Source organism: Rosa chinensis, unplaced genomic scaffold (assembly GCF_002994745.2).
Source record: "Rosa chinensis cultivar Old Blush unplaced genomic scaffold, RchiOBHm-V2 RchiOBHmChr0c28, whole genome shotgun sequence".
Taxonomy (NCBI): Eukaryota; Viridiplantae; Streptophyta; class Magnoliopsida; order Rosales; family Rosaceae; genus Rosa; species Rosa chinensis.
This window is the reverse complement of record NW_020126839.1, coordinates 82,920-110,901: the sequence shown is the minus strand read 5'-3', so window position 1 is coordinate 110,901 and position 27,982 is coordinate 82,920. Positions and strand designations below refer to the sequence as shown.

The 27,982-nt window shown below is 36.8% G+C and overlaps 4 protein-coding genes across 4 annotated transcripts; 3 read left to right on the top strand and 1 right to left on the bottom strand.

Annotated features, from left to right (window-relative positions):
- The first annotated feature begins 938 nt into the window (after positions 1-938).
- Positions 939-1,748, top strand: LOC112181335 (tRNA dimethylallyltransferase 9). The gene is made up of 2 exons (XM_024319724.2): positions 939-1,217; positions 1,538-1,748. Exons 1-2 carry the CDS (start codon positions 1,093-1,095, stop codon positions 1,746-1,748), a joined length of 336 nt encoding a protein of 111 aa, XP_024175492.2. The 5' UTR covers positions 939-1,092.
- A 12,936-nt stretch (positions 1,749-14,684) lies between these two features.
- Positions 14,685-20,258, top strand: LOC112181334 (synaptonemal complex protein 1). The gene is made up of 16 exons (XM_040512315.1): positions 14,685-14,768; positions 14,871-14,933; positions 15,324-16,161; positions 16,243-16,491; positions 16,568-16,695; positions 16,780-16,849; positions 16,933-17,043; positions 17,588-17,695; positions 17,780-17,890; positions 17,961-18,047; positions 18,458-18,538; positions 18,627-18,737; positions 18,986-19,066; positions 19,190-19,252; positions 19,639-19,741; positions 20,056-20,258. The coding sequence occupies exons 3-15, from the start codon at positions 15,454-15,456 to the stop codon at positions 19,738-19,740; spliced, it is 2,010 nt and encodes a 669-aa protein (XP_040368249.1). The 5' UTR covers positions 14,685-14,768; positions 14,871-14,933; positions 15,324-15,453; the 3' UTR covers position 19,741; positions 20,056-20,258.
- A 549-nt stretch (positions 20,259-20,807) lies between these two features.
- LOC112181333 (NAC domain-containing protein 71-like) lies at positions 20,808-21,650 on the bottom strand. The gene has a single exon (XM_024319722.1). The coding sequence runs from the start codon at positions 21,648-21,650 to the stop codon at positions 20,808-20,810; it is 843 nt and encodes a 280-aa protein (XP_024175490.1).
- Positions 21,651-25,551: 3,901 nt separating this feature from the next.
- On the top strand, positions 25,552-26,654 carry LOC112181325 (protein PHOSPHATE-INDUCED 1). The gene has a single exon (XM_024319718.2). It carries the CDS (start codon positions 25,692-25,694, stop codon positions 26,652-26,654), a length of 963 nt encoding a protein of 320 aa, XP_024175486.1. The 5' UTR covers positions 25,552-25,691.
- Positions 26,655-27,982: the final 1,328 nt, after the last annotated feature.

Genomic DNA, 27,982 nt, shown 5'->3' with positions numbered 1-27,982 from the left:
CTCCCTTGAACCACCGCAGCTCTCCCCAAGCCACTGCAGCTCCAGTGTTTATCTCGGCGGCTTCAGACTAGATTTGTAATGCGCACCGCCTTCAATCTCTAACTCTGTAAGTCCCTCTATTCCCTTGAATTGGAAGTTTGAATTGGTATTTTGAATATTTGATTAGTGGGTAGTTGGGTAATGACCGTAATGGGTATTTCACTCTGTAATGGGTAATGGGTATTTCACTCTGTAAGTCCCTCTTCAGTTCTTCAGTTCTTTGTTCTTCACTTCTTCATATCGGCTAATGCTCTGCAGTTCTGCTTATAAAGATGTGATCTTTATATGAAGGTTGTTTTGATTCGTGCTTCAAAAGAGCAAACGATTTATGACTTGCAATAAGAAATGTCATTGTTTGCTGCAATTCCCTCCTCTCCCGGAATGACTGTTTGCTGCAAGTTGATTTACCAGAGAGATGATAGCTTTTGCTTCATAATGTAGATTTGCCTATGCTGTGTTTTTTAAAAAAATGCATGAATGTAAAACATTAGAAAAGAAAAATTATAGTTGCAAGTAAACTTGCGATGGGAAAGAGGCAAAGAGCATATGGTATAATTAATAAAAACTTAACACTGAGTATCCTAAAACAACTAAAGTATATGAAATAGTATATGAAGTCGTGGAATAAGAGAGGCTCATTTATTCAAGCACTTGATGAGCAGGCACAGACAAATCTCAAAAAATCTTGAACCTTCCACTTTAACTGTTCTGTATAATTTGACACTTCCACAATTGTTAGTTTTATGTGTGCCGTATTATTTGTGAGTTTTTGGTTGTCATATTCAAATTATCATGTAGTTTCTATGATTAGTGCCTTGTCTTTCTATTATTCGGCTTCTTCAAAGATAGTGGAGGTGGACCTTTATTTTTTACAATCTGCAGTTTTTGTTTCTGTGATTATGACATCTCAATTGAACTGAATCCTGGATAGGAGCAGCTTTTATCGATGCTGCTATTATTTTTGCTTTTATTTTTTTAAGCCATTGAGATGATGTTGAGTTTTCTACTACTATGTTTGGAACTTTGGATATATCTGTTCTCCCAATTTAACACATGTATTATTCTTCAGACTACTCCGTTGGACAATTTTATGACGATGCAAGGCAAGCTACAAGGTGTATTCTTGATAATGGGCGTGTTCCCATAGTTACTAGTGGCACTGGATTGTACTTGCGATGGTAGGTGCTACTATGTTCTTGTGTAAATATTTTCTACAAAATTTTCTCTGTCTTATTATTAGTGTATATGTTAATTATGTTAAAGTTAGAATGTTAAGTCACAGAAATGCCACTTAGTTGTTGATAAAATAGCCTTCCTGGTAAACAAATATCTTTTGAAAAGACAACTCTATGTTTGTTGGTGATATTGGCACCATTTAACTCTGTCTCTTTAGGTTGAATTCAGATACACTCTGGAATTTAGAGGGATGCTATTATTTATGTGTTTTTCTCTTCTTTTCGGTTGTATTCATAACAGTACTTGTTGTTTTAAATATCAGGTTAATATATGGAAAACCAGATGTTCCCAAAGCCTCAAAAGAGATCGCATCTGAAGTGTCTTTTGAGTTGGCAGATTTAGAAAGAAATGGACACTGGGATGCAGCTGTGCAGTTGGTGATCAAAGCAGGTGACCCTAAGGCTCAATTTTTGGCTGCTAATGATTGGTACCGATTAAGACGCAGCCTGGAGATCATCAAAGTTGATCTGTAATGTTTCTGCTTATATATGTGAATAATGGAATATCCCCCTAGCCCCACCCCAAACAAAAAAGATAGGGACTTAAACTATACATTCTTTAAACAGAGAGACACATGACAAACATAAGTGTTTTGTTGATAACTTAAATCATTGTTGTCTCTCTGGTTGAATATTTTTTTTTTCATGAAATGACAGTCTAGTAGATCACCTCCATCTGCCTTCGAAGTACCGTATGATTCTTTCCGCAAAGAATGTGATTCTAGTGTAGTAGACACTAATGACATTAGTTCCTCTGCTGATGTTGTGGAGGAAGTTAAATCAAAGGAATTGGACTATGACTTCATTTGCTTTTTCCTCTCAAACCAAAGGGTTGATCTATACAGATCAATTGATTGGCGATGTGAAGATATGGTGTCAGGTAAGTCATATTGGGGTACATTACTATAGATTGATCATCCATCTTTGTGTTCTTGAATCAAATAAGAAAATTTCATTTGTTTTACATAAGCTCATCATTTAGTTTACTGCAGGAACTGATGGTATCTTGTCTGAGGCTAGATGGCTTCTTGATGCAGATCTTATTCCAAATTCCAATTCAGCAACCAGAGCAATTGGTTACAGAAACTTTATTATTATTCAAACAATCATTCTTGATTTTTTTTCATTAGAATCTTATGCACTTTGTTATATCATGTTATTATTGTTTGCAATGGATGGTAACACTCGAAATTATTTCAGGCTATGGAGTATTTGTTAGTGTGTAGGGAGTAAGGAGGTAGTTCTTCACCAAGAGAGTTCTACAACTTTTTGACTGAATTTCAAAAGGCATCTAGGTAATGCATTTTTTCTCTACAATTCTGTCTTGAAAGCTCATTTGAATAATATATATATATGTATAAAATAAATAAATCTGTAAAAAAATCCATAAGCCAACTTTTTGGACATGCTCAATAAATATTGCTAATACCTTTTATAAAAGAAACATCTGATAAAACCATTGGGTTAGGGGGAACAAAGAGACATTTTGCAAATATCTTTTAGGAGTTATTCATTTGAATTTACTTGGTGAAAGATCAAGTCATACAAGAAAGAAAAGTACATGAGTGCCACCATCTTCAACATTAGTACTTGTTGCTTTCAAATTTGTTCCAAAGGGTAGCATTCTCATATTGTTATCATTTAGATTACATTTGTTAGGCCAAGGATTTTGTTTTGTTCATTATCATATTTGATTCTAGGAACTTGTAGAGGACCAGAGGTTGATGTAGGAGAACACAATTAAGCACTGTGGGTTTGTCAGTAATGGTGTTCATAGTGACTATTCTGATACCTAGAATTCTAAATAGGCAATGAAGCCGAAAATAATTTCACTAGGACTTTTGGATGAGGCCTTTGGGCCGTTAGAAATCATAGTGGGAATTCAAAATAGGCAACGTGCTGGAGAGATCTAGGGTATATTTTGGTTTCTGAATCTAAAAATAATTTCACTAGCACTTTTCAATGAGGCCTTGGGCCGTTAGAAATCATAGTGTTTTGGCAGTTGTTATTATAATGTAGATGGAATTTTGTATGCTGTTATTGAGCCATTGTTATTACATTGACATATAATATCCTGCTTTTTAATGCTCCAGAGTCCGATGTCAAAATATATATTCATTGTGATATTGTACTCAATGCAGAATCTCTTGATGTACTTGAGAATTGGGTTTTGGAATTGTTTGGTAACATCATAAAAGGTCCCCATGTAAATCTGGAATTCAAGGCAGAAGGTCCAATTTGGAAAGCTGGAAAACTTTATAGGCTAGAGGCTGTTAAAGATGTTCAGTGGGAGAGGAGAGGCAGCAGCCAATACACCCAAGCGGATATTGATCAAGTGCGAAATAAGTGGGGGAAGTTTGTTGTCAACACATGAGCAAGAGTCATGAAGTAGCGCGCTTGTTGCTGGTACATTTTAGATAAGGAAAGCATATTTTTTGTGCTTCTCTGCTGGTACATTGTCATGCACCATGTGTGGCATGGTTTGGAACAATATGTATATATATGTGTATCAATTTTTTGATGTCCCAAGTAGATGGGCATGCACTAGAATGCTTTTGTGTAAAATGTTGGCTTCAATGATTGGGAAATGCACCCCTTTTGCTTTTGAAGTTTAAAGTATTGGTTATATGAATCATTTGATGGTTCGCTATGTTTGTATTTGGTAAATGGACCAAATGAATGCACAATGTAATTTAGTAATGAGATGTTCAAATGATCACACAACAGATTAGATATAATGATCATTGCCTGTTGTCTGAATGGCCAAAAATGGGACAAAAACACATTGTAATCAATCATATCACACATCGGTTTTTAACGAATTAGTGTCTTCTGATTTATACTCAGACAACAGAATTAATTGAACTCTGTTGTCCTAAAGTTAATCACACAACAGATATAGTCCAAGAACTGAAGTTTGAAGATCAATCAGACAACAGACAAAATAAAAAAATGTTGTCTGATATGCTTAACATACAATAGCTTAAAACTGGCACTGTTGTCTGAAGACAACGCCTCAATTGCTGCGCAGCTGCGCTTCGCATCTGCCGAGCTATCACACAACAGTTATAACACAAACCTGTTGTCTGTATGTTTATCACACAACTGTGTTCCACCGTTGTCTGATTTTTCATCAGACAACGGCTCACTCTACAACGGTGGGACTCCAAATCCCACATCGGTTTTCTGCCGTTGTCTGATGCGATTTTTGGTGTAGTGTTTGTTTATGGACAATTTGTTGTTCTCTCTCCATCGAGACGAAAATGAAGAAGAGGAAAGTTCGTCTCTGTTGCTGCATACTCCTGGTAAACTCATTTCTTATAATCTTGAGAGCAAGACCTTCAAATCTGTTGAGTTAACTCCCAAGGCCGGAGTTGATGATTCTCTCTTACGAGTTGACGCAGCTTATTATCCTAAAGCATCTAATAATCCATATATGGAGACTTTGGCCTGTGTGATATAATTTATATCCTCTTGCTGCTGCTGTGTGGTTTTTGTTTCTTGTTGTAAGATCTTTGTATTAGAAAAGTGCTATTTATTTGTGTGGATTACTGGATTTGACACTTTACTTCAAAAAAAAAAAAAAAAAACAAGCTAAGATCCCTATTATGCCCACCTTATTATCACTAGCTTCTACAGAAACACCATTATGCTTAATCTGCAATTTTTGTTGCTCCTATTAATGTATAGTGTGTTAGAAACCATATACATGCTCACAATATATGCACACAATCATAAAAGGGATTAAGACTTACCTTCAGCAATCACTGGCATGGATTCCATCTTATGCTGCAAACACGATCACTGAATATGGTCTTCTGTTACTTACCAACTTGCTTCTCAATGGACAGAACAATATGCAAAACGTCGGTAGTAATCAGGGACCAATTCATCTGTATATATAGGAGACTTAACCCTCAAGAAGCTTCCCATTAAAGCTATCCATATCGGTTTAGGTTTCCTAGTTAGATTCTTAATGTAACACTTCATTATAATCTTTCTTGCAGACTAAGAATAGGATTACTTACCTTAATGAATAGATACACTGCTTCATTAAGTTACAAGTATTGATTTACTGTTTGTATCCATGTTAACTAGGATTGATATTAAGCTAATCATCAATTACTTTATGATGATATGTGTTATGTCCATATTTGATCTTACAATCTCCCCCTTGGACTCACACATATCATGCTCGATGATTTGCACCAGAGAACATCAAAACCTACTTAACTTACTGAAGTGCGCGCCAGATAACAAACTCAAATCGAAAATCCATTCCAACATGGTCAGATCACAGTTACTTATGCAGAGCAAGAAACAGTATACATTTTAACAAAAATGCAGAGTTTCAAAACCACAAACACAAGCTCCTGCAATCCACATATGTCAAACCAGAAGTGATACAATATATGTTAATGTGTATCAACAAGTAAACATATATTAGGTCCTACTTTATGTTTCTAAAACCAAAAACTCAAGCAAATTTACTGAACACTGATGGCTTAAAATTATTGCTTGAACCTCAACATCATGCTATACATGATTTAAGCCATCTGATAGCAAGTATGATATTCAAAACAAGATGATAATTTCCAAAACAAAACAATAAAGCTGCAGCAAAATCATAACTGGAAATACCTCAAATTTTATTGATAATCAAAACTGTCATTACAAATAAGTTGTGATAAACAAACAATAAAAGATCACAACTAAAATACAAGAACTCAAAAAACCTTAGAATTTTAAATTGCTCCAACTGCTCTAACTCTCTACTGAACCTAAGCATCTAGATTAGCTAAAACTCCAATGCTTGTTGTATGCTTCTGGAATGCTGCTACTGACAAGGCCTTGGTGAAAGGATCTGCTAGCTGTGAATTTGTGTCAATACTCAAAACAGCTATTTCACCATGCTTTACTCTTTCTCTAACACTGTAATACTTTAGATCAATGTGTTTAGAATTATTTGACCTTTTACTATTCTTGCTAAAGAAAACTGCAGCCTCATTGTCACAATAAATCACAAGTGTTCCAGCCACAATGTGACTCAATACTTTGGTCTGCATGAGAAAATTCCTAATCCAAAGTCCTTCACACACAGTTTCATATACTGCAATAAATTCAGCTTGCATAGTAGAAGTTGAAACAAGTGTTTGTTTCATGGTTTTCCAAGCAATAGCACCTCCTGCAAGCAAGAACACATATCCACAAGTGGACTTCTTGGAGTCTGGATAATTCCCTGCAAAATCCGAGTCTGAGAATCCAATGAGTTTCAGATCCTCCACTTGCCTATAAACTAGCATGTGACTTTTAGTTCTCTGCAGGTATCTCAACACTTTCTTCCCAGCTACCCAATGTTCATGGCCTGGATTGGATTGGAATCTTGACAAAATCCCTACTGCAAAAGACAAGTCTGGCCTAGTGCAGACTTGTGCATACATGAGACTTCCTACAAGTCTGGCATAAGGCTTTGACTCCATATTTTCCTTTTCAACATCACTATTGGGACTTTGCTTCTTGGTTAGTTTATCTCCTTTGGACATGGGGACTTCTCCAGCTGCACACTTCTCCATACCAAATCTCTTTAAAACTTTGGTAATATAATTCTGTTGAGACAAACCAAGTAGTCTCTGTGCCCTATCTCTTTTAATCTCAATACCTAGTACATAGGATGCTTCTCCTAAGTCTTTCATGTCAAAATTCCTTGACAAAAAACTCTTGGTATCTTTAAGCAATTTAATGTTACTGCTAGCCAAAAGTATATCATCCACATAGAGTACCAGAAAAATAAAATTGTTCCCAACTGTCTTCAAATAAACACACTCATCAACAAGATTTTCTGTAAATCCAAAAGTAGAAATCACAGAATCAAATTTCTTGTACCACTGTCTAGAAGCTTGTTTTAGGCCATAAATTGATTTTCTTAACTTACACACTAAGTTTTCACTTCCAGCTTGTACAAACCCTTCTGGCTGCCTCATATAAATCACTTCATCTAGTTCACCATTCAAGAAAGCTGTTTTAACATCCATCTGGTGCAGCTCCATATCAAAATGAGCCACCAAAGCCATGATTATCCTAAACGAGTCTTTTGTAGAAACTGGAGAAAAAGTCTCAGTAAAATCAATGCCCTCCTTCTGTGTAAAACCTTTGGCAACTAATCTTGCTTTATGTCTCTCTACGTTGCCATTTGCATCTCTTTTGGTTTTGAAAAACCCATTTACAACCTATAGGCTTCTGGTTGGGGTCAGGTTCAACTAATTCCCAAACTGCATTTTGACTTATGGAATTAATTTCTGCTTCCATTGCTTGCTGCCATTGATGAGATTCACTACTTTCAATGGCCTGATTAAATGTAGTTGGATCATTGTCCTCTGCACAGTCCATTTCAATTTCTGCTTCTTGCAGATAAACAATGTAGTCACTCTCTTCCCCCCCATAAGTTGGTTTTCTTGCTCTCTGTGATCTTCTAGGCTGAGCCACTGGAGGATGGTGAGGTTCAGTTACTTGACCAGTTACGTGGTCAGTTACTTGACCAGGGACAGTTACTTGGTCAGTTACATGGTCAGTGACATGGGCAGTGACTTGACCAGGCACAGTTACTTGGTCAGTGACATGAGCAGTGACTTGACCAGGCACAGTTACTTGGTCAGTTACATGGTCAGTGACTTGTTCAGTGACATGGTCAGTGACTTGGTCAGTGACATGGTCAGTGACTTGGTCAGTGACATGGTCAGTGACTTGGTCAGTGACATGGTCAGTGACTTGGTCAGTGACATGGTCAGTGACATGGTCAGTTACTTGGCCAGTTACTCGACCAGGTATAGTTACTTGGTCAGTGACATGGTCAGTTACGTGACCAGTGACATGATCAGTTACATCTTGTTCTATAGGCAATGCTACACTTATATTCTCATCTGACACAATTTCCTCAAAATCTGAGGTTAAATCCTCATGGTTTGTATTGTGAACTTTTTCACTTAGAAACTTTACTTGATGTGTTTCAAAAATTCTAGGTGAATGATGAGCAAAATATAATTTATAGTCAGCAATGAATGTGATAAAATACACATTCCCACAGATAGTTTGATGCCTAAATGGTCCACATATATCAGTGTGTATGAGTTCTAATAAATTTTGGCTTCTATATGCAGTCTTCTTTCTAGTATTAGTTATTTTTCCCTTAAAGCATTCAACACAGTCTGTTAGATCAGAAAAATCAAGTTCATTTAGGATGTTGTTTTTCACCAAAATTTTCAGTCTCTCTTTTGAAACATGGCCGAGTCTTCTATGCCATAAAAATGCAGACTTTTCATTTAGTTTGGTTCTTTTAACACCTGTTAAAGTGTTAGTACTGTTTGTGTTATTTTCAACAAGTAAAATTTCTTGTTGAGCCATTGAACAATTTAACTGTAAATAATCATTCATAATAACACCAGAACCAATTTGAACAGAATTTTTAGAAATAAGAATTCCATTACTATCCATAACAAGTCTACAACTAGATTTTACTAAAAGAGAAACCGAAACCAAATTCCTTCTCATGGAAGGTACATAAAAAACATTGTCCAAAACTAACAATTTTCCTAATCCTAAATCGAGCTTTAAGGTTCCAATAGCCTTGACTGCCACTCTCATGCCATTGCCTACACACAGGTTCACTTCATCACTTTTTGGGATTCTCCTCCTTATGAATCCCTGCAAGGAATTAGTAATATGAATAGGTGAGCCTGAATCTATCCACCAAGACTGTGGTTCAACATTTATAAGATTAATTTCTAAAGAAAAAACTGTATTAGAAAAAATCTTACCCTTTTGGCTAACCAATTTTTATAGCCAGTGCAGTCCTTTTTCATGTGTCCTACTCTTTTGCAAAAGTAGCACTTGAACCTAAATGACCTATTTTCCTTGGCCACTGCAGCTGTTGAACTCTTAGTTATGGCTTTAATAGGCTTGAGCTTATTTTGGGGTTTTTTCCTTTTAGGCTTCTCAATGAGGTTAATGGTTGTAGCAGGTTCCTTTTCTTCCTTGATCCTAGATTCTTCATCCACACAGATGGATATAAGTTCATCTAGAGTCCAGTTTCCCTTTTGAGAGTTGTAACTGGTCCTAAGATGACTAAAACTGTTAGGCAAGGAATGTAGTGCATAATGCACTACCTGCTCATCCCTAACCCCCATCAAGAGCTCCCTGAGTCTGCCATTTATATTGATCATCTTCATAATATGCTCTCTAACTCCCCCTGAACCCATGTACTTCAAATCATGAAACTCCTTGGTTAGCCTAGCAGCTTCTGCCTTTTCACTTTCTTTAAACTTAGCACCTATGAGTTCCAAAAAATCTGATGCTAGCTCATGTTCTTCTATACTTCCTCTGACAGTCTTGGACATAGAGGTACGAATGAGGTTCTTAGCCATTCTATTGGATCTATGCCACTTCTTGTAAAGATCAGTTTCCTTCTTGGTGCTCTTTTCAGTTAACTCTTCAGGTTTGTCCTCAGTGAAGCAATAGTCTATGTTCTCATGCATTCCCATATAGTTCTCTACAGAATCTAGCCAAGCTCTATAGTTGGTTCCAGTTAGCATCAAGACACTGTTCAAGTTCATGTAAGAGTTACCTAAGGAGCAAAACAAAAATTCGTGTGAGTTCTCAATTTGTAAAGAAAATAACTTTAAGTTTTCTGTGTTTTATTTAGCTTTAAGCAACCAAAACAAGAACATACAGAAAACCTAAACAATCCATACTTGCATTCATATCAGTCCATAACCAAAAATAATGTTAAGCAACACTTTTGAGCAGAAGCATAACATCCTGGAGTTCTTTATCAATATACCATGTTCAATGAAAACAAGTTATCCAAAGAAATTTATCCACATCTTTAGACAGAAGAAAAATTTCTAAGTATCCGTATTTATTTTCATCAAGCACGCATATTGCTGTTTTGTATTCTAAAACCATACTTGACCACTTCTTTGGAAGATAAAACTGAAGCATAGTTTTAAAACACAAAACACAATTTCAGTTTTGTTACTCGATCAAATACTTGATTAGTTACCTGACCAGTTACATGGTCAGTGACCTGACCAGTTACATGGTCAGTGACCTGACCAGTTACATGGTCAGTGACCTGACCAGTTACTTGGTCAGTGACCTGACCAGTTACATGGTCAGTGACCTGACCAGTTACTTGGTCAGTGACCTGACCAGTTACATGGTCAGTGACCTGATCATTGTTTTCTGCCAACATCAATGACGAATGCTTTGTGCATCATAATCACTTATGCCAACAGAAAACCACAAAACCCATGAGCTTTTAACTTTATATTCTACCCAGATTCATCCTTGTAAGAAAATAAAGCTCTCGTATCTGTCAATTTTAATTGTGTAAACAAATTCTGGGAGATTTTTGTTCTTCATGCAATTTTACACAATCACAGATACAATACCATATCATCAATCAATTCATCATGCATATTCAAGCACAATCAAAATTGTTTCGATTCCAAGAAACTACAGAACAATCAAGAAATTGTAAATTTCATCCGGTCACCATCTACTCTAACCTAACGCACGCCGGGAATGCAACTAGTGTTCTTGAGCACAATCAAAATTCAATTATCATGCTATGAATCGAAATCAATTTCCATAGAAAAACCTGTTTTTGCTTTTTCCCCAATTTGCTGCTAAAAATCACAGCGGAAGCGTGAATTTGATAATTAACCAGATGCAGCAATCGACTTAAGTAACTTACTTTGATAAGTTACATGACCAGTTACATGGTCAGTGACTTGGTCAGTTACTTGACCCGTAAAACAAAAACTTTTTTTTTTTTTTTTTTTGTATTTGTTTTGCAAAACCCTAAAACGATTTTGATATATGTGAGCCTATGCTCTGATACCAATTGTTAGAAACCATATACATGCTCACAATATATGCACACAATCATAAAAGGGATTAAGACTTACCTTCAGCAATCACTGGCATGGATTCCATCTTATGCTGCAAACACGATCACTGAATATGGTCTTCTGTTACTTACCAACTTGCTTCTCAATGGACAGAACAATATGCAAAACGTCGGTAGTAATCAGGGACCAATTCATCTGTATATATAGGAGACTTAACCCTCAAGAAGCTTCCCATTAAAGCTATCCATATCGGTTTAGGTTTCCTAGTTAGATTCTTAATGTAACACTTCATTATAATCTTTCTTGCAGACTAAGAATAGGATTACTTACCTTAATGAATAGATACACTGCTTCATTAAGTTACAAGTATTGATTTACTGTTTGTATCCATGTTAACTAGGATTGATATTAAGCTAATCATCAATTACTTTATGATGATATGTGTTATGTCCATATTTGATCTTACATAGTGTTCCACCAATCATCCACATGAAACTGGGGTAGCTAGCTCTCATGTAATGGTGAGCAATTAAATATATCGATTGGACTAAAGTGATAGAATTTATTCACATGATTGGGATAATTGGATAAACATCAGGATGACAGAGAGAAGGAGAGTCATATCTCTCAGAAGGTTATCAACCAAAACCTCTCATGGCAGAAGCCTACACCAGCTCATCTGAATAACTTCACTCCATTGGAATTTGAAACCCTGGTCTGAGAGGCATGCACTGACTTTTAACTCAGTCCCTCTATTACCCGGCTATACATCTTCCCATATCTACCTTCCTCTGAATTCTGTATCATATATAAATAAATCCACAAACACATACTTAAATTTAACTAAACCCTAGCCAACAGCCAAATCAGATACTCTTCCACTGAACCCTAAACAACAGCCAAATCAATCACTCTAATCCTCATTATTTACCCACTTGAGTCACAATGTCAAAGTAAAATTTAGAACTAGGAGCTGATTTTTAGGCAACTCCAAGTAAAATTTTGAATACTATTTACTTGGCAAGCTCCAAAGTGGACTTGTATGGGGACAAGTAATTAACTTTCCATTTCATGTCCCAAATAGGTCCTGTTTGGTGTTGAGAATCTGGGGGCATGGAAACTCACTAGATTCAAGCGGTATTGCAATAAGAAATGGAAGTTAAATTCCAACACTTGCCCAAGTTGAAGGCTATACAAAAACACAAAATAAAAATTGATTTTTGGTGAACTCGGCCGTACACATTCGTGCAGACAAAGATAGCGCCCATAATAAGACAATAAATAGAGAGAAGAAGGAAGGCACACTCTCCTAACACACTCATAACCTTTCCAGTTTCTCTGACAAAAACCCCCCAAAACCAAAGCACCCTTCATTTCATTCTCTTCTCTCCCATTTCTCCTCAAAACCCATTTCTCTCTTTTCTTTCTTTCTTCACCAAAATTCCCATTTCCAAGAAGTGAAAAGCCATTTGCTCTGTTCAAGCACCTGACATGGATCCTCCTCAAAATCCCGATGTGGGTTCTTCTTCTTCTCGAAGACCTGAAGTGGGTTCTTCTTCTTCATCTTCTTTGAGCTTACCGAGATTCAGTCTCAACGTGAGGATGGGCACCACACAATCAATTACACCAGTCTTCGGCTGCAGAATCGACCCCACAGCTCGTGTGCCCAAGAAGGACGATGAAGTTCCCCCGAGCACGAGTTCAGTTTCAAATGGTCAGTCTTTCATTCTTTTCTTTCATTCTTTTTTATGTTAAAGAACGTGAATTTATCATCTTTATGGTGTTTCTTTATCTGGGTATTGATCAATGTATTGCTGAGAAAAACAGAGGAAAATTGTTTGTAAGAAGTGAAATCGTTTCCATTTGATGTTAAAGAATGTAAATTTATGATCTTTTTGGTGTTTCTTTATCTGAGTATTGATCAATGCATGGTTGTATGTGTGTTTTTTCTTACATGAAGGTCTTATTTGGTTTATATAATCAAAGTAACAGAGGAAAATAGTTCTTCCTGCGGAGTCAAATTCAGCCCCAAATGTTGGTCTCATTTTAATTTTTCCTTCCTCCTTTTTTTTTTTTTTCAATGTAGGAGAATGTGAATTTGTGATCTTTTTGTGTTTCTTCAGCTCCTAATGTGTGGCTTTCCGTATGCTTTCTTTAATTGAAGGTCTGTTTGGTTTACTAGAAAAAACAGAGGAAAAAGTACTTTTGTGTTTAGTAAATTTCCCTATGAATGAAATTTTTTCTTGATTGTCCCATTCTCTTCTGGTTAGTCTCCTTTTTAACAGTCTTTTCTTTTTTGTTCCCTGTCCTACATGAAAGAATGTATAGCTGAGAAATGTGGCTTCATCTGTCCCAGTGGGAGTGGATATTGACTCTTAAACAATACCAGCTCTGTTTCATTTATTTATTATAAGTGCCTAAATCATTTCTGTTTTGATATAATATTATAGTCCAATGTTTAATTTGATTAGTTTTCCAAGTATTTTAGTTTCTTCTGAAGTGAATTCGAAAAAGGTTGGCTTTAAAACCAATGCTTCTCTCTCTCTCTCTCTCTCTCTCTCTCTGTGACACACACACACACACACACACACCTGCACAAAAGTTTTTGAATTTGTATTAACATGAATAACATCTGGATGCAGTGATACTAATCTATGACCGATAAAACTTACTATTTAAATTTTGAAGTTTGTATTCAACTACTGATATAAGAATAGTGAGATACACGAATTTATTTTATTTCTATTAAAATATGCATGATCGAATAGAGTGATCCTTTATTCAAGAATGCATTGTGCTAAGGTTTAGAAGGGCAATGCAAAATGGCATGGATTTATGCAGTGGGAGAGCGTATATTTTTCATAGATTTCCTCCTTGGGATCTTGGTTGAAGCATAAAATTTCATAATCTGATAATAGTCTGGAATTTCTACCAATATGATGACTTTCATTCTGTCTCAGGAATACTCTATTTCGTCAAGGAGAAACCCTGTTGTGAGAAGGAGAGGTCAGCGCTCTCTAAGAAGACCGAAGCATGATGAGAAGGTGGGACGATATTCTGAAAATCATTTTAATTTCTTTCATGTTTGATCCTTTTCACATGACAATATGACTCATTATGATATTTCATTCTATTTGGTGTGTAGGATTCACCTCTAGCGGGAGCAACACTAACACCAGTGTCAACACTGTTGAAGAAAGCTTCAGAGAATATGAATTCACCAAGTGTAATGAATATTTCAAAGCACCTTAAAAGGGTAGAAATTTCTCTCATGCATTTTAACTGATGGTATATTCATAAATAATGCAACTTTAGGTTTAGAGCAACTTCTGTAGGTCAAAACAGATTATTAATATGAATCTTTTTTCTAGTGGCAATAGTATTAATAAGGATTTAATGTTGCTTATTAAGATTCAATTAATTCTTGCCTTATCCCTTCAACAACCTGAGACTAACTTTTGCTTTATCCCATCAACTACCTGGGACTTTCTTCATGCATTGCAGGTCATTCGGGACGAATATGAAGTTGAAACTGGAAATGGGAAGAACTATTAAAAGGAAATCAAGAAGCACAGTCATGTTTGAGGTATGAACCTGGTGACTTCTGTGAAGCTATATGCTCAATCTCCATTTTCACATTTAGACATACATTTCTCAATACTGAATTTTATTTTCTGTATGACATCAGGATCCAAGAAAACATAAGAGGACAAGTACACCAAAAGTCAAAAGCCCCAGGAGTGTAGTCAAGGTAAGCTAAACCCATTACTTTATTTCAGTTTTGGAATATCTTGTGATTCATCTAGTTTCTCATGTCTCAGATTGCTTAGAAGCTTTGGTTGTACTAGTCTTGGACAAAATATATCTGAGTGGATAGAGTTAATATTGCTATAAGAATCCGCATGCATTTAGAATTACAAGTACAAATATCCTGCATTTTGTTTCCTCAGATAATGAAAATCAATACCATATAGCTGGAACGTATAGGATAAGTTGGTTTTTTGGAACACATATTGTTAAATCCAAAGATTACAGTATTGACTTATTGGAAAAGCTGGATGCATTGCTTGAGTTATATAATGCAGCACTCATTTGGATTCTGCAAATACTGAATTTGCAATATGTTGTTTTTGTAATCTAGGGATCTAAGGGAGAGGGTCAACCACATCCTTCAAACATTGGTGACCGGTTTTCAGAAGGGTCTCTGAATCCATATGCATATGCGCTGACTTTTCCTAAATTGTTTGTTCAAGTTCTCTTGGACTTTCATTATGACGGCAGTCATATGTCTTTTCCTTGCAGATGCTATGATTAAGAACTTTGAAGAAACTCTAGCAACTAATAGGTTGGCTACAGAGAGTCTGAACACTAAATTGGGTGAGGTGCATCTTGAGTTAAAGTTGAAAGAGGACGAAATCAGACGTTTGATAACTGGTCAGGAGAACTTGGAAACAGAAAAGTATGATCTTCATATGAGCAACAATGACCTTGTTAAGAGATTAGATATGTCAGTCCTTGAGATAAAGAATCTTGAAGGTTTTGTTCATGTGTTGGCTGCACATTTGGCTGAATTGGACAGAGTTAGTTTGAACTTTCTAGAAAAGTTTGATAAGCTAAACTCTGTCTACGAGGCTTGCTTCCGGTTGGTCAATCAGGAGAGAGACCTTTCTGCCAAGCTTGCTAATAGACAGTATGATCAACTGCACGTCAGGTTCTTGAACTTGACATCAGAAAAAGATGCTATACAATTGGTAAATCAGGAGTTGAACAATAAGGTCATGGAACTTCAGAAAGTTCAGGAGTCTATTATGGCACAACTTTCAGAGGAATGCCGTATAGCCAGGGAGAGGATACAGAAGTTGGAGTTTGAAGCTGAAGCTCTGGTCTCAAAGAAGATTGAAACAGAGAAGTTGGTGTCTGAATTAGAACTGCAAATTGATTCTCTGTCAGAAAGTTCAAGATCATCTGAGAATAAAAGGGTTTGCAAATACCAACACATACATTTTATATTACGAGATGTGTTTTTGTCATATTAAACTTGTTTTTGTACTATCTTGCAGCAAATTCTGTTGCTGAAAATCTCAGCACTAGAAACTGAGAATAAAGATAATACAGAGAAACTACAAGCAGAGATACAGAAGAAAGCGGAACAAATAGATGGTTTACTGAAGCAAGGTGAAACACATGAGCAGCATGTAGATTTGATGGATAAACAAGTCAGCCAGCTTCATAGCACACTAGAGGAAAAGGAGCAACTTATTGTGCAATATAAGGAACGAGAGAAGAATCTGGAAGAACAGATCACAGAGGTTTGTAATTCAATATAAATGTGAGATGTTCGTAAAACCATATTTTACGTACTTACAGTTCTGTACTTTGTTCCAGAATCTTGCATCGCTGACTGCTGCTGAAATTAAACTTGTGGAAGATAAGAAACACTATGACCTCATGCTTGAGAGTAAACAACTAGAACTGTCAAGGCATTTGAAAGACATATCTCAGAGGAATGACCAGGTCTGACCTCTTATGATCTAGGCATCTGGACACATTACAGTTGTTTAACTACTTTTGGATTGGCATTATGACAAATTTACTTGGGCAATTAATGACATCCGGAAGAAGTATGAGGTGGAGAAGCTGGAGATAGTTAACATGGAAAAGCAAAAGGTTTTCTCATTTTTACCTTCTCCTGGAATATGTTAGAGATAAATCATTTTCTTGAATTGATCTTCGTTTAATTGAAACTGCAGGCAGAAAAACTTGTTCGAGAAAGGGCGATAGAATGTGAGAAAAAACTTGAAGAATGCAGAGAAGAATCTAGGCAGCACTTAATGCATGTTCAGGAGGAACATACTGCGCTGGTATGTGTGGGAAAGTGGTGCATGCTATTAAATATAAAATTGATAATCACTTTTTGCACAAATTACATTAGTTTAATATAACAACACGACGGAATTTTTTTTTTTTTCTACATATTCTCTGACATTATCAGACATTTACATTCAGTAGGGGAGAAATTATTTTTCATATGTTAAATACCTCTCAACATATATTGCATTGAACGGAGTTTTCATTCCTCAGCATTCACCATTAGTCTATAGTATTTGTAAATTATTAAGCTGACAAAACATAAAAAAGCAGAAAAAATTGTTTGGTACTCAAGTCTGTTTGCACCTGTAATAATTCTACTAAATAGCCTACCTGCAATTTGTTACTGGCTGTGCAACTTTTTTCAAAGAATTAATCCTAGTTTAACCCTTGGCGTGTTCTACGTAGCTCAGTTTTGATCGGGGAAGTTTCTCCTTTTCTGAGGCATTTCTGTTACATGCTTCTGATTATATTCTCAACTACACTAACTAGAGTGCCACATTTGGGGTAGAACATTATTGACTTTCACATTTACAGGTCAGTAGTCTTCAGCAGGAGCATGATAAAAAGGAACGAAGTATAAAAGCTAAACACAGTGAAGAGCTAAAGCAGATCCAACTTCAAGCTGAAAACGAGTTGAGAGAGGTTTGTAACTTCGTGTAGCTCTAAGCTCGAACTAAGTTGGGTCTTATACGCCTAAGTAACTAAATCAGATTACTTTTGTCATAGAAAATTTCATCAATGAGGAATGAACATGAAGCCCAACTGAAAGCTTTGAGGCTTCAGCATGAAGATGAGATTAAGAAGCTTCAGGAGGACTTGGATCTTCAAAAGTCCAAAGTACTTATCTTCCTATGTTCTTTCTGAATTTATTTTTTTGTACATCTTTTACATATTCTTATTATCACAGGAGGAGAAGCAGAGGGCATTACTGCAATTGCAGTGGAAAGTTATGAGTGATAAGCCAGAAGAGGAGCAAGAAGTGAATTCAAAGAAGGTTGATTTTATAACCAATGCATCTCTCTCTCTCTCTCTCTCACAGACACACACACACACCTACACACCTACACAAAATTGTTTGAATTTGCATTAACATCTGGATGCAGTGATACTAATCTATGCCAGATATACTTGCTATTTAAATTTTGAAGTTTGTAATCATATAAGAACAGTGATACACAAATTTATTTTATTTTTATTAAAATATGCATGATTGAATAGATTGATCCTTTAATCAAGAAAGTATTTCACTAAGATAGAAGACAACACAAAAAGGCATGGATTTATGCAGTGGGAGGGCGTATATTTAAAAGATTTCTTTTTTGTGATCGTGGTTGAAGTATAAAATTTCATAATCTGATAATAGTCTGGAATTTCTATCAATATGATGAGTTCATTCTGTCTCAGGAATACTCAATTTCGTCAAGGAGAAACCCTGTTGTGAGAAGGAGAGGTCAGCGTTCTCTGAGAAGACCAGAGCATGAGAAAGTGGGACGATATTCTGAAAATCATTTTATTTCCTTTTCACATGACAATATGACTCTCATTATGATATTTCATTCTATTTGGTTTGTAGGATTCACCTCTAGTGGGAGCAAAACAAACACCTGTGTCAACACTGTTGAAGAAAGCTTCAGAGAATATCAATTCACCAACTGTAATGAATATTTCAAAGCACCACAAAAAGGTAGAAATTTCTCTCGTACAGTTTTACTGATGGTATATTCATAAATAATGCAACTTTAGCTTTAGAGCAACTTCTGTAGTTGAAAATGGATCATAAATATGAATCTTCTTGCTAGTGGCAATAGTGTTAACAACGGTTTAATGTTGCTTGTTAAGATCTGATTAATTCTTGCCTTATCCTATCAACATCCTGAGATTAATTTTTCCCTTATCCCATCAACTACCTGAGACTTACTTCATGCATTTCAGGTAATTCGTGACGAATATGAAGTTGAAACTGGTAATGGAAGAACTATTAAACGGAAATTAAGAAGCACAGTCATGTTTGAGGTATGAACCTGGTGGCTTCTGTGAAGCTATATGCTCGATCTCCATTTTCACCTTCAGAATTATGTATCTTTATGTGTACATACATTTCCTAATAACTGAATTTTATTTTCTGTGTAACATCAGGATCCAAGAAAACATAAGAGGACAAGTACACCAAAAGTCAAAAGCCCCAGGAGTGTGGTCAAGGTAAGCTAAACCCATTACTTTATTTCACTTTTGTAATATATCTTGTGATTCATCTACTTTCTCATGTCTAAGATTGCTTGGAAGCTTCAGTTTTCTTGGATAAAATATATCTGAGTGGATACAGTTAATGTTGCTATAAGAATCCGCATGCATTTAGAATTACAAGTAAAAAGATCCTGCTTTTGGTTTCCTCAGATAATGAAAATCAATACCATGTAGCTGGAACATATAGGATAAGTTGGTTTTTTGGAACACATATTGTTAAATCCAAAGATTACTGTATTGAATTATTGGAAAAGCTGGATGCATTGCTTGAGTTATATAATGCAGCACTCATTTTGATTCTGCAAATACTGAATTTGCAATATGTTGTTTTTGTTATGTAGGGATCTAAGGGAGAGGGTCAACCACGTCCTTCAAACATCGTTGACCTGTTTTCTAAAGGGTCTCTGAATCCATATGCTGATGATCCATATGCATTTGATTAAGGTATTTCAATTTCAACCAATGATAGTCTACATGATTTTACTTTATTTGTTAAACTCAAACTAAATCTGCATTAAGATCTCCCTTCTTGTTTTCAATTTTTATATATCTGAATCCCTTTAGAAGCAAGATATGATCTTGAATTGGTCAACTAGGTCTTTCTTTCTCAGTTTAGACTCCATTTAGGTTTGATATAATCTTTCATGTTTCTGAAATGCTTTGAAAACCTTTAAGAAAATTTAGAGTACATGTATACACTACACACTAAACTATACCGAATCGAAGCCTTAATGCAGCTTTTCCTACTTTTGTTTCAGGTCAGGAAAGAAACCGCTATGGTACCTCTTAAATGCCTCACACACTAGCGGGCATGTGATCTGATCGTGTACAGGATTTGGTCTTGCGTATAAGTGGACATAGAACTAGGGCAATTTTTACTGATTTGGATCATCAGTTCTGAATTCTTTGTCAATATGGGATTTTGTAATTAGTTAACATCACACACTTTGTACATATGGGGATCTACTCATTACTGAAAGTGGTACGCACTTGATCTATGTGATCACTGCAAATAGATAGTGAAAAAAAGGTCAAAACCTTAAATGAAAATTTGATTGCTACTTTGCAGATATGCTTCTCTTTTTTTTTTTCTTTGTTCCAAGGGATATGAAATGAAGAGGAGGGAGATATAAGAAGACATCAGAGTTTATATAGTTTCAAGATATGGGGTTTGAATTGGCCAAAAGATATTTCTTTCAGTCAGAATAGACTCAAATTTATTTGAGTATGATTCTGTTTTCATGTTTCTGTAAAATTTTGAAAATATTAGAAAGCTGCAGTACAGTACACAGTAAACTAGAAATTTGATTTCATTGATAGATGAAGAATTGATTTACAGTATAAGTAGAGTATCCACCAATCAATTAATTGGCTTCAGAATCAAAATATCTACAATATTTAGGAATAAAAACGAAACTACAAGATGTCAGAATACTGAAACTGATCATCACTATCCCGCCATGGCACAGCTCCCAGCTGATCTTCATGAGTGATCAAGAGTCCATTAAATTCATAAGAAGATAGTGGGAGAGAACATTAGATTCTCATCCATACAATCATCATCACTAAAGAGGATCTGCTGCAGCTCGTCATAATCGTAATTGTTCTCCGGAACCACCTGAACCGCTTGATCATCTTCATGATGATAGGGAGAGAGAATTAGCTGTGAAGTAGTAGTAGCAAAGGAAGCACTGCCTTCTTGTTGCTCCTCAGGATCCAAGAAACTAGCTTGATCTCTTCTCGGTTCAACCTTTCGGTTTTTCAAACACTTTTTGCTTCTCACATTCTGATCCTCATTAGTCTCATCAGAACTATTCTTCCTCTTTTTTCTTCCTCCTCCTTTATCATTGACTTTGAGTCGGCACAAAGCCAGATCTGGTGCCTGGTTGATGGTGTACTCCTCCATCAACCAAGCACCGTGATGCTCAAACGTTTTGTCCTTGTTCCTTTCATACCGAAACTTTCTGACTTTCCCAAACGCCTCTTCACTTCCACTGATATACACAGGCCTACCGGCTTCCGTCTCGCTCCACGTTCCTCCATCAGAGCCAACCGTGCGAGAGTTGCGAGATTTGTTGGGGCTCACTTTCTTGGCCCAGGAGAAGAAGTAGAGAAAATCTTGGTGGGGAAACTTGAATTGCTGATATACCCTCCATATCTCCCAAGGTGGTAAGCCTGTCTCGCCGTATATACAAATTTCAGGGAAGGTCTGAATATGATTGCCTGGGTTTGAGGCCATGGAAATCTTGTTGTATAGAAAGAAACCCACCAACTCAGCTTCAGTAGGGTGAAACGTCTTCACCACACCCACATCAAGTTGATCCAGAGTCATGAATTGATCTACGAGAGCCATTACTAATTGATCAAAGCAAATGAATTTGATCAAAGCGAATAAGATGAAAAACAGAACCAGGAAATTATGAGGGAGAAACTCTCTGATTTGTAGAGGGAGAGCTTGATCGTTGAGTCCGGAAATGAGAGGATTTGTGACGTTTATATAGGCGATTACAGCAGGAGAAATTATTAGGTGGGGGCTTCCCCACCGCTTTGATATAAGATACACCAATCAGACATCAGAAATTTTTTTCTTTGTTCCGAAACTACCCTCTTTTTTAAAATTGAAATACCCAAAAGACTCCATTGCTAGGGTATGATTAGTCGGGCCTATATCCAGCTGGTACGGGTCACACACGCAACGCAAGCCTCTCTCTTTCCTTTCCTTTTTGTTCTTGGTTAACTGAAGGCTCCCTTAACAGATAAGGAAAAGCCAAATTTGAAATTTCCTTCCACTTCTATTTTTCTTTTTTCTTTTCTTTTTTTCTATTTCCTGATTGAAACGGTGTCGGTTTATGTCTTTTGTTTTTTAAATTTTGGTTCTTCCTGACCGAAACGACACCGTTTTACTGTTTCCAGTTATCTTCCCTCCTTCACAGTTTCACTCCAACCTGCAAACTGGAATTCCTCCCCACTGTACGACGCCGTTTTGCTGCAGTTATCTTCTCTTTTACATACTGAAATCCATTCCAGTTATTAAAGCTGAAACAGAGCCGAACACAAAACAGTGATAACAGAGCAGAGTAATCCTTCCCAGCATAGCATATGGGTAGTAACGAAACAACCGGGTCGGGCCAGCAGGCCGGGCCGAGCGGAGGAGAAGCGGGTCCCAGCAGTAGCAGCAACCCGAGCGCAGCACGCCGTTTCCCACTGGCGGCTCAGCCGGAGGTCATGAGAGCCGCCGAAAAGGACGACCAGTACGCCTCCTTCGTCTACGACGCCTTCCGCCACCTCTTTGGTACGTCAATTCTCCATTACAGATTTCAACAAAACGAGCTAATACTAATTCCCAGTCCATTTTTTTCAGCCTAAACCCAAAGACGCTGGTCGCGAGAAATAGCAGAACAGAGTTCCAGAACCGATTTCAGCCTTCGCACTCCCAAAACCCAGCAAATTCAAACCTAACCCAGAAAAATGATAAAAATCTGTTAGAACCCATTAGTTTTCTCAAGAATTTGGCTTTAAAGGCGATTCTTTTCTCACTTGGAATTCGAGTTGGAGACTTGGAGCAACCGAGCAAGAGATTTGGATTATGGGAGTTCGGTTGGCGGCAAAAGATTTGAAGGTATGATATGAATTTGATTTTCGCACTTGAATGAGTGATTCAAGGCTTTTCAAAGGCTTTGTGAATATGTGATTGTTGATTGTTACAACTGAGTACTTCTGTTGCTTAATTCAATCAAATTGGCCATAGACGAATGTTTTTGGTTTTTTGCTTTTCATTATTTTACAGATTGCAGCAAAAGAAATTGATTCAGACGTTCTATATCATTGACTCCTTGCCCAGATTTTGTTTGATAGTCTTCAAATTTGCTGCCCAGATTTCATTTGAGAGTCTTCATATTTGAATGAGTGATTGGATTATGAAATTTTGAATCCTATTATCAAACTTTGAATAGGATTATGAAACTTTAAATATGCTGCCCAGATTTTGTTTGATTGGAATCATAGAATTATAAAACTTTGATGAAATGACTCAACTAGTTAAGCACTTTGAATAGAATTATATACAATGTGTCACTAACCAACAACCCTCAAATAAAAACTTGTCTAGCTGTTAGAATCAAACTTGTCCTTTCTTATCCTAACCTACAGTGGATTTGCAAGATATAGTAATAATCGAATAAGGGAAAGAGCTAGAACTATATGAAATATAATAAGGCAAAAAGCCAAGTCCAGTATTGATAGAATTGACCAAACATGGATGATCAGAATAAGCTGAACATGAAGATACAGAGGAAGGAGAGTCTTGTCTCTCAAGGTCACCAAAAGAAAACGATATCAAAGTCAAGACCCAAGTAACATTCCGAAGGACAAGCCTAGCCTTGATATGAATTGGTATACATGTGAAGAAATTCTATCTAAGATGACAACATCAGTAGCTTCCACAGAAACACAATCTCACTTAATTTGCCTCTTTCTCGTTGTTATTAATGCAGAGCGTTCCACCAATCCAGCACATGAAACTTGACTAGGTATTACAATATTTGTTCATCATGATCACAAGTGGAATGTGCATACTCTAGAGTAATCAGTTTTGTTGTGTTCTCTAAGCTAGGAGAAGATCATACAATGAAGAGAGTCTTGTCTCCCAAAATGGCTATCTAAATAGAACGATCAAAGTCAAAAACTTTCATCGCAGAATCCTACACACCAGCTCATCTGAATAACTTGAACCATTGGAAATTGAAATACCCTGTGAGGCATGCACTGACTTTTAAATCAGCTGCGCCTCTTCCAACATCTACCTTCATCCGTATTCTGTTATATTTATAAATGACTACTCCTACATCCACAAGCACTCTTCCGAACCGCATTCGATCCAATAGTTCACATCTACTAAATTGATTAGATTCAAGTTGAAGGAAGTACGAAGCAGATGGATTAATTACAAGTGTCCTTCATAAGACAATCGATCTTCTTTCTTGGTTAAAAGTTGAAAGTTAGCATCCATAATTTTACTTCAATTTAATGAGTTGCATATTCAATCCAATCTAATGCACCAAAAAAAGAGGCTATAAGGCACACAAAATAATAAATGGCATTTGGTTTCAACAATGAATTTAATGGATTGTAAGAGACAAAATTAAATATGGGGACATACTAATTGTCCGGGAAAAAATTGTAGAAGACCTCACCAAGTCAAACGTTTACAATGAGAAAAGAAAATGCTATGCGAAATGACACAAATCAGTACATGCTACATTCTCTATTTTTCATCATTTTTTTTTTAAAAAGGGTTTGGAACTCAGCTAAGTTAGGAGGCTCATCCACACACCTGACTTATTATTTTAAAATTAGAATTGTGCAAAGAGGGGGACATAACACATACCTTGACCTCTAGCACTAGTACAGAAATTCTCGTACAGTACATCCTGGATTATCACATGAGCCTCCTCTAACCAAATATCATCTAGATTATTAAGACTAGCAAGATGAGCTAATCTATGGGCTACACTATTTGCTTCACAAAAAATATGCCTAATCTGAATAGAGTGGAAAGATGTCAAATATGACTTAGAATCATTGATAATACGCCCTATGTCAGATTGATCTTCCACATTTTATTGTAACGCAGGCACCACGAGTGAGCAATCACTCTCAAGGTCGAAGGCATCCCAATATTAGCGAATTGCCAAAAGAAATCCAGCCCTACAAGCCTCTGTCTCCATATGCATGCCAAACACCCTTCCAGTACAACCTATTAACGCCACATGACCCATTAGATCCAGACGCCCTAGAATCACATTCAGCTGCCCTTCTAGCTACATGATACCCATTACAGACGGTATAATAGCCCTTCATATCGTAGTGCCATACAAATCTGTCTTCCGACGCACGCAAACTAAGAAAAGAAGTACCATTTAATGTGAAAAATACTCATAGCTTCTGATTAGTATTTTGATCATGGTTTTGCTTCATGAAAATAGCGATTATAAAAAGTACCTTCAAAGTTACGCAAAAACGGCTAGTGCCAAACTTTCCCTTTCATCCCATTGATCACGGTCGTATTCGTCCTAATTGACTTGGCTGGATAAACCCTGTCATCCTAGTCTTAGGCTGTAGGTGGGGTTGAAAAGCCAGAGCTCTCTCACTTTAAAATGCAATTTAAAATGCAACGCGTTGTCCAACTGGCCGTTAGCTCTCTCACTTTACTCCCATCAAATCCAACCTTTCTTTGGCTCCTTCCATGCACTTTCTTTCCTCCAAGTCGATCTTCAGCACTATATATATGCCTCTCCAAATACCATTCCAATCCACCAAACCTTGAGCTCCATACCTCTTTTGTAAAATCACTAAACTCTCAATTCCCAAACTGATAGCTTTGCTATACAAAACCATGGCTGCTTTTGCTTCCTCTTATCTTTTTCTACAACTAGTCCTGCTCATCTCCTTGTTCTATTTTGGCTCAGCAGCTAGGAGCCTTGCTGAGACCTTTGACCAAACCCAGCAGCCTATACTATTCCAATACCACAATGGCCCTCTTCTCACTGGCAAAATCTCCATCAATTTGATCTGGTACGGAAAATTCAAGCCTTCGCAGCGCTCAATTGTTTCTGATTTCATCACCTCCCTTTCCACTTCTTCTCAGTCTACAAACCAACCATCAGTTGCTACATGGTGGAAATCCATAGAAAAATACTACCACCACTCCAATGCCAAGAAAACCTCATCTCTTTACCTCTCATTGGGTAACCAAATCCTCGATGAGAGCTACTCTATGGGCAAGTCCCTATCTGTTGGAAAACACATCAAACAGTTGGCAGCCAAGGGTGACCAGAGTAATGCCATCAATGTTGTTTTAACCTCATCAGATGTTCTTATTGATGGATTTTGCTCTAGCAGATGTGGTACACACGGGTCTTCAAAGAGCTCTTTCATCAGTGGCAAGAGCTCCAAGTTTGCATACATCTGGGTCGGAAACTCAGAGACCCAATGCCCTGGTCAATGTGCTTGGCCATTCCATCAGCCAATTTACGGACCACAATCTCCACCTTTGGTTGCACCCAACAATGATGTGGGTTTGGACGGTATGATCATCAATCTGGCTAACCTTTTGGCGGGGACTGTGACCAACCCTTTTGGAAATGGATTCTACCAGGGTCCCAAAGAGGCTCCACTAGAGGCTGCTTCGGCTTGTCCTGGTGTCTATGGGAAAGGAGCTTATCCTGGTTATGCAGGAGACCTCTTGGATGATGCTACAACTGGTGCTAGCTACAATGCCAATGGTTTGAATGGGAAGAAGTATTTGCTGCCTGCTTTGTTTGACCCTTCAACCTCAGCTTGTTCCACTCTAGTTTGAAACTACTTGTCGGTTGAGACCACGTTAGAGTATAGAATGTAAAGGATACAGACATTATGATAATATATATATATATATATATATATTCTTTATTGTTTTAAACGAAAAATAACAAAGTTTCAAATGCTTTTATCTGCGATTTCTTCACTGAACTAACCACTGACCTTTATGTTATGTAGTTAAAAAAAATAAAAAAAAATATTATAAACCATAGTTACAACAATAATAGGTCAAAATTGGAATAGATTTTAATGATTCACAAACCATAGTGTCATGGTGACAACATTATGGACCATAGGTACATGCACACCAAGGAGGGGACAAACTTTTACCAAAAACTGATAAAAAAAATTTGATTCAAAAGAGTTAAAAGCAAAGAAAAAATCTTTATCGTTTGATGAGTTTTTTTTTTATAATAATTAAACAGAGGATTAGGCGATATTAGTTCCTTTGCGATAACCGATTTAGGGTGACTAGCACCCACTCACAATCCTGAAAACCAAGAACTCACCGCCCATGCAGCAACCACATATATGGAACACACCCAAAATTTCAGCAACCATGCAGCATAAATCATTATAACCCAATCCCACATCTATGAATGATCACCACCAAACCATTTGTGCATCAAGCATACCAAAATTAGCCAATGTGAAAATTCGGTGAGCCCTGCTGATTATGAAGAAAAGTAGGCGAAGCACAAGGAGAGCAAGAGTCCCACCAATAATGTCCCCCATGATCCATCCCAAAGTTAGCTAAGCAATCAACCACTTGATTCCCTTCTCAATAAATATGTGAAAATCGAACCTTCATGGAGAAGAGAATGGTACAACAATTGACCCAATTAACAGTTAGACGCCAAAGGACTGAGCATCCTTTATTGGTAACAAAGTGATTTGCTAATTTGAATCACACTCAATCCGGAGGGAAGTCCACCCCTTCTCGATGCCATTGAAATTGTTTGAATAATGAGTTATTGTTGATCAAATAAACATAGTTTTACAAAGTTGTTCTCGTTGATGTACTTGGTGTCGTTTTTTTAATTATTCTCACTATATACCTATTATTGTTGTAACTTAGGAGCGGAGTCAACTATTCAGAGTGAGATTTTTAGTAAGTTATGTATGGGCTTCAAATTTATCAGTTTTGTAAAATTATGGAGCAAAATACCGTAGAATTCATCAATGGATGGAGTTGTGATACCACTATGCAATTAAGAGTAAATCTACCTGTGTAATAAATGAATTTATACAAGAAGTCAAGTTTGTGGATCTGCCACTGCAATACATGGAAGGTAAACTGCATAAGAGTCCTTGAGAAGTCTGGGA

Coding starts and splice junctions, on each gene's coding strand:
- LOC112181333 (XM_024319722.1), bottom strand. CDS start 21,650: ATGGCTCTCGTAGATCAATTCATGACTCTGGATCAACTTGATGTGGGT.
- LOC112181335 (XM_024319724.2), top strand. CDS start 1,093: ATGTATTATTCTTCAGACTACTCCGTTGGACAATTTTATGACGATGCA. Junction 1,218..1,537: donor ACTGGATTGTACTTGCGATG/GTAGGTGCTACT, acceptor TTTAAATATCAG/GTTAATATATGGAAAACCAG.
- LOC112181334 (XM_040512315.1), top strand. CDS start 15,454: ATGACGGCAGTCATATGTCTTTTCCTTGCAGATGCTATGATTAAGAAC. Junction 17,891..17,960: donor TGGATCTTCAAAAGTCCAAA/GTACTTATCTTC, acceptor TTATTATCACAG/GAGGAGAAGCAGAGGGCATT. Junction 18,539..18,626: donor GAAGACCAGAGCATGAGAAA/GTGGGACGATAT, acceptor TTTGGTTTGTAG/GATTCACCTCTAGTGGGAGC.
- LOC112181325 (XM_024319718.2), top strand. CDS start 25,692: ATGGCTGCTTTTGCTTCCTCTTATCTTTTTCTACAACTAGTCCTGCTC.